Below are 13,536 nucleotides of genomic sequence, written 5' to 3'. Positions count from 1 at the left end.
TCTAGCCAATGGAACGTGGCTGTCTCACTGTGACGTCATCCAGCGTACTTCGTAAAAAAGTTATAAAAAATTAAATACTCATCCGAATTCAAAATCAATGAAAATGGTATCTTAAAATATCCTATTCTTTCCAAAAATAAAATAAAAACTATAGGTTATTTATTTTGGTGCATCCCAATTCGAGTAATGATTTTTTTATGGTCATAATGTCGGAAATTATTGGGGTTTTCTATACCAAGGACATGACCACTTAGCCTAATTTAAAAAAAACCGGCCAAGAGCGTGTCGCACACGCCCAAAATAGGGTTCCGTAGCCAATACGAAAAAATTAAGGACTTAATATTTTTCTAAGGATTTCGTATTATATACGGAATCTTCCAAGTTTAGGCATATTTTATACCTTAGGCTGCTATTTACTCTTAAACTACTAATAATTCTCAAGCAAACTTAGCTGTTATAGTTTTCCTGGAAAGTTTGATATACTTACTACCATTCTGAATTTTTGAAAATTTATCCATCCACCAGTTTAGATTTTAGAGGGAGGGGGGACGCTCGATTTTAATGAAAATTTGCACTTTAAAGTTGAATATTTCGCAAAAATATGAATGAATCGAAAAATCGTATTCGTACCCCTATTGGTTTTAAAAGATCTATCCAACGATACCCCACACTATAGGGTTCGATGAGAAAAAAAAATCACCCCCACTTAATGTATGGGAGGAACCCTAAAAAAATTTTTTTTTACTTTTTTGTACTATTTTGTTGGCATACTTTACATATATATTCGTGCAAAATTACAGCTTTCTAGCATTGATAGTCCCTGAGCAAAGCCGCGGACGGACGGACAGACAGACAGACAGACAGACAGACAGACAGACAGACAGACAGACAGGCAGACATGGCGAAACTATAAGGGTTCCGTTTTTGCCATTTTGGCTCCGGAACCCTAAAAACCTTTTGCATAGCTAGAAAGAGATGGAATGCAAACTTCATTTTCTTGTATCTTCCTTATTATTTAACACATTTATGATTACAGTATGTGTTATTCATTTTATTTTCCAATAAAAGACCTGCTTGAAGTTTGCAGATATATCTTTTTAGGGTTCTGTAGTTAACTAGGAACCCGAAACCCTTATAGTTTCTGCATGTCTGTCTGTCTATCTGTTTGTCTGCGGCTAAGCTCAGAGGCCGTTAGTACTAGAAAGGTTTACTTTGGCATGAATATACATATCAGTCTCGTTGACAGCGGTAAAATAATAAAATTTAAAAAAAAATTTTTAGGGTACCATCAGCCAAATATGTGTTCTAACACCCTAAAGTTGATAATCGTTTGCATGTCATAAGACAATACTGCCAATAGATATGTCTGTCAACTTGAAAGTTCGACTTTAGCGACATATTCATTTGATAGGAACTTGTTTAAAAATTGATAGACCACTTATTTGGCTGATGGTACCTCCCATGTAAAGATTTTTTTTTCATTTCCACCCTATGTTGTGGGGTATCGTTGGATAGGTATTTGAAAATGAATAGGGGTTTGCAAAACCATTTTTTGATAAAGTAAATATTTTTGGATATTCACTCCGAAACTTCACAAAAATGTGTCTTCCCTCTAACTTTTGAACCGCACATCTAAAAAATTTGAAAAAATCACAGAAGTTGAGAAAATTATAAGGCAAAGTCGGGTACTATGGTACCCTACACTGAGCATGCTCTGACATGCTCTTGACCGGTTTTTATTTGTGTTTGAAATTAATGATAATATCTTTGTATGTATGTAAACTCTTTATTGTACAAAAGAAAAGAAACAAAACACTATTATAATATAATATAATTATAATAAACACACATACAATTATAATTAATTAATTATAATATATTATTTTTTCTAATTATATTCTTTGTATTCTGTAACTCACCACTTAGTATTAATAATTCAATAATTTGTTGGCAAAAATATTAAGCATGATGTACCATCAGCCAAATATGTGGTCTACCACCCTAAATTTGATAATCGTTTGCATGTCATAAAACAATAATGCCAATAGACGGTCTGTCAACATGAAAGTTCAACTTTAGCAACATATTCATTTGATAGGAACTTGTTTAAAAATTGGTAGACCACTTATTTAGCTGATGGTACCTAGTAGGTATAGTATGTGATGACAGAAACAGAAAAAGATCAAATTATTTAGCCTATTTAGTTTTATTACCTTACCTAATTATATTTATTAATTGTATTCTTTAGCCTAGCACCTGGGCTACACCATTTATAGAAAACTTGTTCTCATATTTGTAATTAATTACTAATTAATTGCAAACTAATTATTTTTATCAATCATTATTAACTAACAAGCCATTCTTTTTAATTTATTTTTGTAATCTTGATTGTGTGTTTTAGTACCAAATAAACATTTAATTTATGCATGTTAAAGCAATGTGCATTTTGTGGATCTTGGAAAAGGCTTTAATGATTTCCATGAAATTTGCTATGAAGAGTTTTCAGAGGTGAACAATATTGATCTAGGTTGACCTTATCTCTGGGTATCAGCCAGGTACTGAAGCTATTTAATTTTGATTTTATTACATGCACGTAGGAAGGTATGGACAGAAGCGGGTTGTTCTACGCAACTCAACTTCTATGTGCGTCAATTTTGCATGACATGCATGGAGGATGCAAATTTAAGAACAATAAAGAAGTAGAGGATTTTTGGTGTATTAAAGCAAAAGCACCATATTATAAAGATCATACATTCATTTGAAATGTGTGCAAGAACTGCTGAAGTACTGTATTTATTTCATATCATTATGGAATTCACATAGAATTTAATTCACAAAAATATCAACCAGTTAACATTGTAAGCTCAGATTTTATTAACAAACATATTTCTACAAATTGAGCCAAGAATTCCCAGTTTTGCAATCAATTTAGTTGTCTTTTTGTTGAAAATATTGTAAACCCCTTCGAACATTTGGCAGTTATTTGTACAATTGCTTTTTAAGAATAACTGTTTGGAGTTTGAGATGACATAGCAAAAAAAGAAAAATATAAATTACCTTAATCGGTCAACAACAGCTTGTCGCTTGGGTGGCAGGATCATCTCCTCCATGGGCTGTAGCATGTTGGGCGGGTGCTGGGCGGGCGCGGCGCCGGGCATGAGCCCGCCCGCGCCGCTTCCCACCAGGTGCTCCACGGTGCTCCCGCACTCACCGCACCTCCCGCATCCTCACAACCCACTCCCCCTTCACTCCACAAACTAAAAGATCAGTCAGTGCTCAAGTACTACAACGTAAATGAGATAACACTATCAGAAAGTAACTACTGTTCGTCCTTATATCCCTGGACACGTCTTTCATGGTGACAGGAACAATCCAGAGACACTTCCACCTTTCCCCACCAACAGGAAACGCTTAGGACACTTGTTACACTAGTTACAGATGGTTTTGCACACAGCACGGTGTACGTCTACAATCGTATAAATAAAGAAACATGACAAAATGATAAAATGTTTTGAAACAGTTTATAGCCATCACATCACATTCACAATAATTCACGTTTGATCGCGTTAATACTTAATAGTTTATATATGGATACAGCAAACTTTCTTTAGGTTTTTATTTTAGTCCATAATTGTATTAAAAACAACAATATCTCTTAAATTATTTGAAAATCACGAAGTTTACATCCGCTTCAACAACCCGCTTGCCAAACATCAACTGAACTGACTGAACTAATTGAACTGACGCTTGAAGAAGCCATTTTTTAAAATAAACATTCTATCGTCATTCAAGACGTTTAAGCTACTAATAAAAAACGATGTTTTAGTTTGCAGGAACTCGATTAACGCATTATCCTCCATCCACCACACTCAATTTTATAGGCCATTTCACAATTTACACAGAAAATATTCTTTGATTTTTATAATAAAACTAGCGACCGGCCCCGGCTTCGCACAGGCAAAATAAAAAAAAACGGCCAGTGCGTGCGACTCGGACTCCCGCGTGCGTACCTATACAACATTAGAAATTCACATTAGCAAAAAACGGCAAAAAAAAAACAAGTTTGTTGTATGGGAGCCCCCCTTAAATATTTATTTCATTTTAATTTAATTATTTATTTTTAAAGTGAATGAATATCCCCTCTTGTTCTGAGAGGAGGCCTGTGCCCAGCAGTGGGACGTATATAGGCTGGGATGATGATGAATAAATATACAAATTAATATTCTGTGAATATATATTTCAAGCAACTACCGGTTGCCGTTATAGTGACATAACTACAATAGTTGGACATATGGTAGCGCGAAGTTTTTTGTAGTTATGGATATATTCTTTAATACTACCATATACTTATTTGCTTTCCGGCCTTGCGATGTAGCAACTTGCGCAATTTTTCTTACAGGTCTAAACTGAAGGTCTACTTCGAAACTCGAAACTCGAAGTTCGTATAGTACCGTCCCTCTCGCTCTCGTATTAAATAGTATAAGTGTCAGAGGGACCGCACGACACGAACTTCGAGTTTCAGGTTTTTTGTCGTAGCGTAGCCCTGCTGGGCTTTATGGACGTCAAGCTTGTTGTATGCATGCATGTGCATGTGTGTATTATGTCAGATTTAGTACTACCCCCAGTCACCAGTTAGCGCTTGTTACCATACATGCAAATTTGGCCATAGAGTTGCTACTCTTTTTCTCTATAGGTACTAATACCCACAGAGTACCTTTTTTATTGCTAATACCTACTCTTTGGAGTAGGCGTATTATTATTATTATTATTATTCCCTCAATGGCGGCCTTAAGGGGAGTAGGCGTAGGCCAAAGATATTATTCTCCTTCCTCTGAGGCGTAGGCCCCAAAGAGTATTGTAATGTGTAGGCCCTCTACAGGGCTACTACGAAACTCTTCTCTCTTTCACTCGCGTATTAAATTACATAAGCGTCAGCGGGACGGCAACATACGAAGTTCGAGTTTCGAGTTTCGTAGTAGCCCAGCTGATGTTTTTTATTTTTTTGTTTCGTTATGTCGTTTTTGACGTAAACTTAAATGCACTTGTTTCTTTGATTTATCGATGCATTCATTCACTCCACCTACTCACTCTTTTTTCAGTTCATCGTGGAGCGAGTTAGTTAGTTTGTGACAGGATTTTAGGTTAAATTTGATGATATTGTTTTGTTGAATTGAATTTCTAATATGTCAGCATTACGTGCGAGACTCGGATCCTCAACTGTATGTGCGCGAAAGATTTTTCTGCAGTCCATAAATAATTCTAAACATTTTGCGGCTAGGAGTGTATCTGCCAAAATTCAAAATGGTATGTTTGATATAGTTATAAAGACTGCTTACTTTACATATCCTTTTAAGTTCAATTAAAATTGAAGTTTTTCAGATATTGTCTCTTTCATGTCCAATTTTATTATAAGGAAAAACTTAATTCCGAGAGACGTCAATGTTGTGATCTTCTTCCGTCACCTTTTTGTGCAAATGTTACCGCTCCTTTTATATTGGCTGGGTCGCGTTATTTATGTACGGATTCATTTACAGACTCAACTATTTTTCGAGCATTCAGTAACAGGCAGTACAGCACTGCTACAGAACAAAAAAAGGATGGGGAAACCTTGAAGGGAACTTCAGAAAAAAGGGAATTTCAAGCTGAAACTAGAATGCTACTAGACATCGTTGCCAGGTCCCTCTACTCTGATAAAGAAGTGAGTATTATTTGGATATTGCTATATCAAGCGAGATATATAAAATAAATAAATAGCTTCCCTTTTTAAAAATATTTTCTTCTGGAAAGCATCACATACTTTCTTTAAAAAAAAAATTTAATCCCTTGTATGAGGGAACTAAAAAAGTACTGCATTCTAGTCTCATCTGTTTTAATAATCACAAATTCTGCTGATTTAAATAAAAATACAAAACAATAGTCAAAAATTTGGCACAGATTCATTTCTTAAGCATACAAGGGCCACGTGGGGTTAAACTATGTTTAATGTGTTTTTGTTGCTGTGAATATTTTAAAGTATGGTACAAGTGTACCTCTATTCATTCATCCAAGAACAGAGATAGGTAGTACAAGCACCTATATGTTAATGTTAATTATGTTTATTTCTTAATCCTGTAGGTGTTTATCAGAGAGCTGATATCAAATGCTAGCGATGCACTAGAGAAATTTAGGTACCTCAGTGTTAGCGCTGCAACTGAGGGAAAGCAGCTGGAGCAAACCGACAGAGCTCTTGAAATCAAGCTCATTACTGACAAACAGAATAGAACCATAACATTCCAGGTAAAAATATTACTTTCTCAATTGAATTAGATTTATGAATGTATGCACATGCCCAGGGCCCCTACATGCAATTCTTAGCCCCATTACTCTACAAGTGCCCATAATGTTAAAGATTGCCTTTAATTATCCAAAAAAAAATAACTAAACAAACAATTGCATCATTATTGCATTGTAAGTTAACTAATGCCTATTTACTTTAAATTTAATTATTTCCAGGATTCAGGCATTGGCATGACAAAAGAGGAACTAACACAAAATTTAGGAACAATTGCCCGATCTGGTTCCAAATCCTTTATTGAAGAAATTAAAAAGCAAGGAGCTGACCAAGCAAGCTCTATCATTGGGCAGTTTGGTGTAGGTTTCTACTCTGCATTCATGGTTGCTGACAAGATTGAGGTGTTCACGAGAAGCAGCATTGCAGGCTCCCCGGGATACAAATGGAGTTCTGATGGGTAATGTTTTTTTTTTCTTGTCTAATATTTTAACCCCTCGTATGCGGGAGGGGTTAAAAGTAGTGGATTCTAGTCTCATCTGTTTTAATAAGAGCAAAATCTGCTGATGAAACAAAAAATTCAAAAAGATAGCCTTAAATTTTACATGGACGGATACAAGGGGTTAATGAGGAGACACACTTTATATTTGACCCTGGCAGAAGAAGATTGCTTTAGCATAATCCATCTAATACCTTTAAACAAGCAATTCTTGTATATATATATATATATATATATATAATCAGAATCTCGGCAACGGCTCCAACAAATTTGATGAAATTTGGTATATAGGGATTTTCGGGCTGACAAATCAATCTAGCTTGGTCTTATCTCTGGGAAAACGCTTATTATCGAGTTTTAGCTCGAGCAAAGCTCGGTCGCCCAGGTACTAATTTGTAATAGTGGGTTCACTTCTACCTATATCTTGGCACTAGCTAGATCACACTACATGAATTCTTTCTGTTATTTTGCTAACTGAAGGAATAGCATAGTTGCTGTAGATTTCAATTATATGCATAAGTAACATTTGCTTCAGATCGGGAGTATATGAAATTCAGGAGGCTGATGGGGTCCCAATCGGAACTAAAATAGTTGTCTATTTGAAAACAGATTGCAGAGAATTCTCAGATGATGAAACAGTCAAGGGTAAGGGGCTCTTCTTTTATAAAGTATTTCTAAATAAATAAATAAAGTTTATAAGACAACTATACAGCAGTATTTATCTTGCAAATTGCTGTGAAAATTTGTGGTACCTACTTAAATGAAACTTAACTTATTTACAGGTATCATAAAGAAATATAGCAACTTTATTGGCAGCCCTATCATATTGAATGATCAGCAAGTTAATTCCATTAAGGTAAACCAAGATTTTCAACACTAATAGATTATAATTTAGGCAACATTTTTAGAACATGTTTGTGCATCATTTCATTACATTATTCCATGGTTAATGAGACTGAGTTACATTATTATTTAAATTAACAAGCATGATGACCAAGCATGAAACCACCTCTTTTTGGCCATTGTTGTTTTATTTAATTTCACCTGTTACTCGTACACCATGAAAAGTACCAGCAGTAAAAAGCTTTTATTGAAAAACAGAAAAATTTATTCTCTATGCATTCTTGCAGCCTCTCTGGTTGATGGAGCCAAAGGAAGTAACTCAGGAACAGCATGTTGAGTTCTACAGATTCATAGGAAACTCTTACGACAAGCCGCGCTTCACTCTACATTACAAAACTGATGCACCGCTCAGCATACGAGCAGTACTGTATGTTCCTGAGGGCAAGCCAGGACTCTTCGAATTGTCTCGAGACTCAGATGTTGGTGTGTCTTTATACTCCAGGAAAATATTGATCAAGAGCAAAGCCGACAACATATTACCCAAATGGCTGAGGTTTGTGAAAGGTAAGACTGCAGGCAGATAATGGAGTCTGAAAAGATAAGCCATGATAAATGATATTCAACTAAAACAACTGAGTTCTATAAATTATTGCAGATTATTAAACTTATTTTTATTTTTAGGTGTTGTTGATTCTGAAGACATTCCCCTTAATCTGAGCAGGGAGTTATTGCAAAACAGCAACTTGATTATGTAAGTACAATCCCAATTCTAGTTTATTTGCAAAGATTAACAACACGGAGCACAACTATTCCTTGTCCCAGCTTGGGATAGTGTTAAGCAATTTTTATGTTTTTAATTTGGAGTTGAAATAAAGAATACAAAAGGACTCCAAATAACCAATCATAATTTTTATGCAGACAAAATCAAGTGTTTACTTGCTACTTTCTGATAAAAATAATACTCACATAACACTTTGTGTATTAATTAAATTCTTATTTCCAGTAAATTGCGCACAGTGTTGACAAATCGTTTCCTCAAGTTCCTGAATGATAGTGCAAGCAAAGACCCTGTGGGATATGACACCTTTTACAGGGATTATTCAATATTCTTGAAGGAAGGCATTGTCACTAGTCATAGTCCATTAGAGAGGGTATGTTGTTAAATCTATTTCTCTTGTATTTTTATGTTAAATTGCATATTGTTAACCTTTTCTTGTTTTGTAGGAAGATATTGCGAAGTTGCTTCGTTTTGAATCGTCAAAGTTGGAGAAGGGAGTCAGAACTTCAATGGCGGAGTACAGTTCGCGGCAGAAGAATGAACAAAAGACGATTTATTACTTGGCTGCTCCTAGGTAATACATGCTAATAAGCAGGACCTAGAAAGGTTTTTCCAGTGTGGAGAGAAAGTACTAGTTTACACTATGCCAGAAAAACGTGCCAGTAGCAAGACATTGCTGCTTTCGATCGATCACATGACTTGTACTACACTCGCGGTCAAATAATACGGGTCAGTGACGAAAACCTTTAAATTTTGAAAACTAAAATGAGTACTTACACGAAACGGGCTCTATATTAAAGATAATTTAATATTGTATTAAATACAACCTTCAAATGTTATACATGGTAGCTGGAAAAAGTTTAAATTTGAAAAAAAAAACTCTGATTAGGGTCTAAATTCAAATTGCACTTCTTTTACTTTTGCCTGCTTTCTTACTTTTGATCTCAATCTGTCAAAGCATAATGATAAATGGCACTCATTGTTGTCTTTCTTGGTCATTCTTGGTTTACTATCATCTCGCTAACACCAGAAGAATGTACACGTATCATCACTATGTTAGAAGAAGGCAGAAGTCAGAGAAGAACAGCGAGAATAACAAGTGTGTCACTTTTTACCGTGCAGATGAGTCGTCCAACGTTTCCGAGAAACTGGGCAGAATATTAGAAGACCAGGAACCGGCAGTGAGATGTTGTCACCAGCATTAATATCTGCCACAGCAGAGCGTGCAAAAATATCTGACACGTCCTTCCGGCCCTACAAATAGAGTCGTATCAGATATTTATGCACGCTTGTTTTGTCAGATATTGGTGCTGGTGTACTACAGCTCGAGAAGATCGATTTATTGTTACAACCATGCTCCGAAATGGGCACCTCACGGCCGTTGAAGTCAAAAATCAACTTCGAGAGACCCGAAGAGATGACATAAGCGAGCGGACTGTAGGCGGCAGCTCCAAGAAGCTAATTTGATCCCACATAGACTGGCAAATGGCCCTAAACTTGAAAGGGAACATCGAACAGCAAGATTGCTTTACGCCCGTGAACACAGGCGGTGAGCACTGTGAGCAGACAAAGAATTGGCAAGAATTATGTTTTCTGATTAATCCAGATTTAAGCACATTACGGGCGGCGAAGAGCTTACAGACGGCCAGGTTAATGAGCATGATGGTCCTGAATTAATATGGGTGAAAATTCCATGTTCATGCTTGACAACGCCAGTCCACACACAGCTCAGATTGTAAATCATTACTTTGACGACGTTGGCATCATTTGTATGAACTGGCCCTCGAGAAGTCCGGACTTCAATCCGATCGAGCATGTATGGGACGAGCTTGGAAGGCGTGTAAGAAATTGAAACCCCGCCTCAGCTACACTTAGAGACCTGAAACATGCGTTAGTGGAAGAATGGATCAATATCCCGCAACATTGCATAAGAAACCTAATAATCAGCATACTCAATCGTCTGGAAGCTATAAGAAGAGCCCGTGGCGGCAATACGAAGTATTAATTTGGTTTAAAGTTTTTTTTTTCTGTTGTATGTGAGGTACCAAGTGTTAATTTTTCTAAGTAAAATTTGTTGATATTTTGTTTTGCATGTAATTTTAATAAACAAATGAATAACGTTTCAAACCTTTGATGTCGTTTTATTAACTATAGAATGATCTACAATATACAGTTTAATTCATGCTCCTAGCTCTATTATTTTAGGAGATATTCTACTTTTTCGTACCAACCCGTATTCTTTGTCCGCGAGTGTAGGTACTATTGGCAAGGTTTATTGGCACTGTAAACCAGCACTAAAACAGCCAGTAGATTACTTAATACTATCACGTTGGTAACCCATACTATTTGCTTGTTTGTCTTTGCATAAAAATATACTTTACGAAACTCAAATAGCCAGCTCTGGAAAAGAAAACAGTTCTTAAATACGCCATCAATTTTATAAGAGTATAGTATATACAAGATGACTATTTTCAAAACAAAAGAGTAGGCTTTTACTACCGCTAAATAAAAAATATCAAGCACGGAGTAGCTGATGAGATTCAACCAAACTCTACATGCACTCAGCATTAGTGTAAATTAACAAATCCATTTACATCTGAAACAGTCCTCCAATGAAGCTAGCATAGGTGTATAACTAAATAATCGAAAATGAAACAACTTTTTTCCAGCCGCGAACTGGCAGAGACTTCGCCATACTTCGAATCTCTGAAAAAGCGCGATCTGGAAGTGTTATTCTGCTACGACACGTACGACGAACTGGTTTTGCTGGAACTGAAGGAGTTCGGCGGCCGGCAGCTGGTGTCAGTCGAGAGCGACATGCAAAAGGAGCCAGAGAACAAATCTGAATCTGTCATAGGTTACAAAATACGATGCTATAGTAGTCAAAACCGTTTATAACGACATCAAAGGGGCAGCAATATTTGGTCGTTCGACACAGTTGGTCGTTATAACCTGTGTTATTTTGGTATATAAGATCGTGTTGGGACTTTTTTCTTGGTTGTTACATCCGATATGTACCTAGTTATAACTGGTGTCGCTATAAACAGATTTGACTGCAGTTGTGTAAATTAGTTTAGTATATAGACACTGCCCGCTATTGGTCTATGACACATGCTAGCTTGGCACTTTTCTGGCATAAGAAGCAGCTATCCTACTCATTAATTGTGTAGCATTCAAGCTGAAAGGAAGAATTAGAAATCGGTAACGCTTTGAGCCTATAAGGACCTAAGGACTCGTAAACACAAGAAATCAAGGTGCTGATATACTATTGAAACGCAGCGCCGCGCCACGCCATGCGACGCTTGTCATGACTAATCAGATCCACCTCGGACGGCGTGGCGTGGAGTCGCGTTTAAGTAGAGTGTCATCGTCTTAAAGGTTTTGCACACGGACTAACGCCTGTCGAAGTCCCGTCACAATTCTTTACTCCAGAACCGTTCTAACTGTAATATTATTCTAAAAGTGGGGTTTCTATTACAGGCGCTCAGGGCCTCCAGCAACCGCAAGTAGATGAACTGATCAAATTCCTAAAAGGTCAACTGGAGGGAAAAGTGTTTGACGTAAGGACAACCCAAAGACTAGACTCCCACCCTTGCGTCATCATCGTGCCTGAAATGGCAGCCGCCCGACATTTTGTACGAACCCAAGCTCAAAACATGAGTGAAGAAAACAGATTTGCCTTGTTGAGGCCTCAACTTGAGATTAATGCCAAGTAAGTTCATCATCATCATCCCAATGAACTAAAACTAATACTTTGCTCACACGCGACCATACGGTAGCTATAGATAAATGTAGTGATAAAAGCCAAGTACCTGTTCCAGTAAGACAAGTGTCTTTTCCAACCTCGACATTGGCGGAATCATCGATAAGGAGGATAAGGAGCTGTACTTTCAAGAATTGAATTGAAAATCTTATGTCAATGTCATAAAGTCTTTGACATGGAAAAAGTTTTGTCACTTTAAATAATGTCTATGCAACAAATATGTGGTCGTGCAGTTTCTCCACCTCTTCATTGTAAGAACATACATATCACCACCACCACCTCACTACACTGACCCGTTTTGAACTCAACCAGAGTTCATCATCAGAGCAACACATCCGTTCACCATGCAACCAGTAAAGTAATTGTTTATAGTTCATTCATGTGAACCTCTGCGAAGAAACGCTTGATCATTGTTAATCATTAATCATTATTCATATTACATTTTTTACAGACACCCCATAATCGAGAAATTGCACAAACTTCTCTCAACTGACAAGGACTTGGCCAATATGGTGGCGCAACAACTCTTCTCCAATGCCATGGTGACCGCTGGTCTTGTTATGGATCCTAGAAATTTGATTACACACATAAATGAACTCCTCATTAAAGCTTTAGAAAAACATTAATTATGTACAATACTTAGGTATTATTATTTTATTCCTTAAATTACAAAATTGTATCCATAATCTGTGTTTATTATTTCTGCCATTTTAGTCTTGCTATCAAACCAAATATATCAAAATCCGGCCAAGTGCGAGTCGGACCATGCTTAGTTTAGGGTTCCGTATTAATATGCGGCAATGGCGGAGGTTTGTATTTAAATATTAAAGAGATAGACCAAAAATAAAAATGTGTTGGTATCAAGCTGAAATTAATATCAAATACCCATGCCTGTTACCCCCTGGAGCAGTGTTAAAAATCACATTTCTAGGAACACACAAACATCACGCCTGTATTCCCAAATGGTGTAGGCAGAGTACACGAAACGTTACCGCTTCGGAGCCACTTTTAGCAATTTTACGTTTGACAAAAACGTTTAAGAACGCTATTAAAATATAATGATTATCTATTTCACTGTTAACTATAACGGAAACATGACTTTAGCTCAACGTGAAAAATTCGACGTTACGTTCGTTTCGACGTCTTCTCTTCTCGTATCACTTGTCCAGCAGTGGTGTAGCGGTATAGCACGTGGCACGGAATGTCGAGAACCTGAGTTCGATTCCCAGTGCTGGTCTTATTTTTCTGGTTTTTCTGTGCATCTATATTTCAGTTTGTATTTTCAATTTAGGTTTTACGGGATGACCGTAAAAGTCAAAATTTGGAATTTAAATAAAAAATACAAAAAGATTCCAAAAAACCAATCTCAAAGTTTGAACTTTGAC

The 13,536-nt window shown here is 36.6% G+C and overlaps 2 protein-coding genes and 1 long non-coding RNA gene across 3 annotated transcripts in view; 2 read left to right on the top strand and 1 right to left on the bottom strand.

The window, feature by feature from the left end:
- Nucleotides 1–3,744, bottom strand: part of LOC141442472 (uncharacterized) — a 52,413-nt gene extending 48,669 nt beyond the window's left edge. Inside the window, exon 1 of the mRNA XM_074107488.1 lies at nucleotides 3,058–3,744. Coding sequence (XP_073963589.1) covers nucleotides 3,058–3,158 — 101 coding nt within the window. The 5' untranslated portion in view covers nucleotides 3,159–3,744. The remainder of the gene's footprint in view (nucleotides 1–3,057) is intronic.
- Nucleotides 3,745–5,018: 1,274 nt separating this feature from the next.
- Trap1 (TNF receptor associated protein 1) lies at nucleotides 5,019–12,837 on the top strand. Its single transcript, XM_074107282.1, has 13 exons — nucleotides 5,019–5,304; nucleotides 5,535–5,698; nucleotides 6,115–6,276; nucleotides 6,493–6,728; nucleotides 7,303–7,412; nucleotides 7,550–7,623; nucleotides 7,898–8,174; nucleotides 8,292–8,361; nucleotides 8,614–8,761; nucleotides 8,835–8,962; nucleotides 11,058–11,245; nucleotides 11,869–12,100; nucleotides 12,603–12,837. The coding sequence occupies exons 1-13, from the start codon at nucleotides 5,184–5,186 to the stop codon at nucleotides 12,775–12,777; spliced, it is 2,085 nt and encodes a 694-aa protein (XP_073963383.1). The 5' UTR covers nucleotides 5,019–5,183; the 3' UTR covers nucleotides 12,778–12,837.
- On the top strand, nucleotides 8,974–10,519 carry LOC141442328 (uncharacterized). Its single transcript, XR_012452923.1, has 2 exons — nucleotides 8,974–9,117; nucleotides 9,511–10,519. It is a non-coding gene; the product is annotated as an uncharacterized lncRNA (long non-coding RNA).
- Nucleotides 12,838–13,536: the final 699 nt, after the last annotated feature.

The sequence above is a fragment of the Choristoneura fumiferana genome, chromosome 2 (assembly GCF_025370935.1).
Source record: "Choristoneura fumiferana chromosome 2, NRCan_CFum_1, whole genome shotgun sequence".
NCBI lineage: Eukaryota > Metazoa > Arthropoda > Insecta > Lepidoptera > Tortricidae > Choristoneura > Choristoneura fumiferana.
This window is presented reverse-complemented; position numbering and strand designations above follow the sequence as displayed.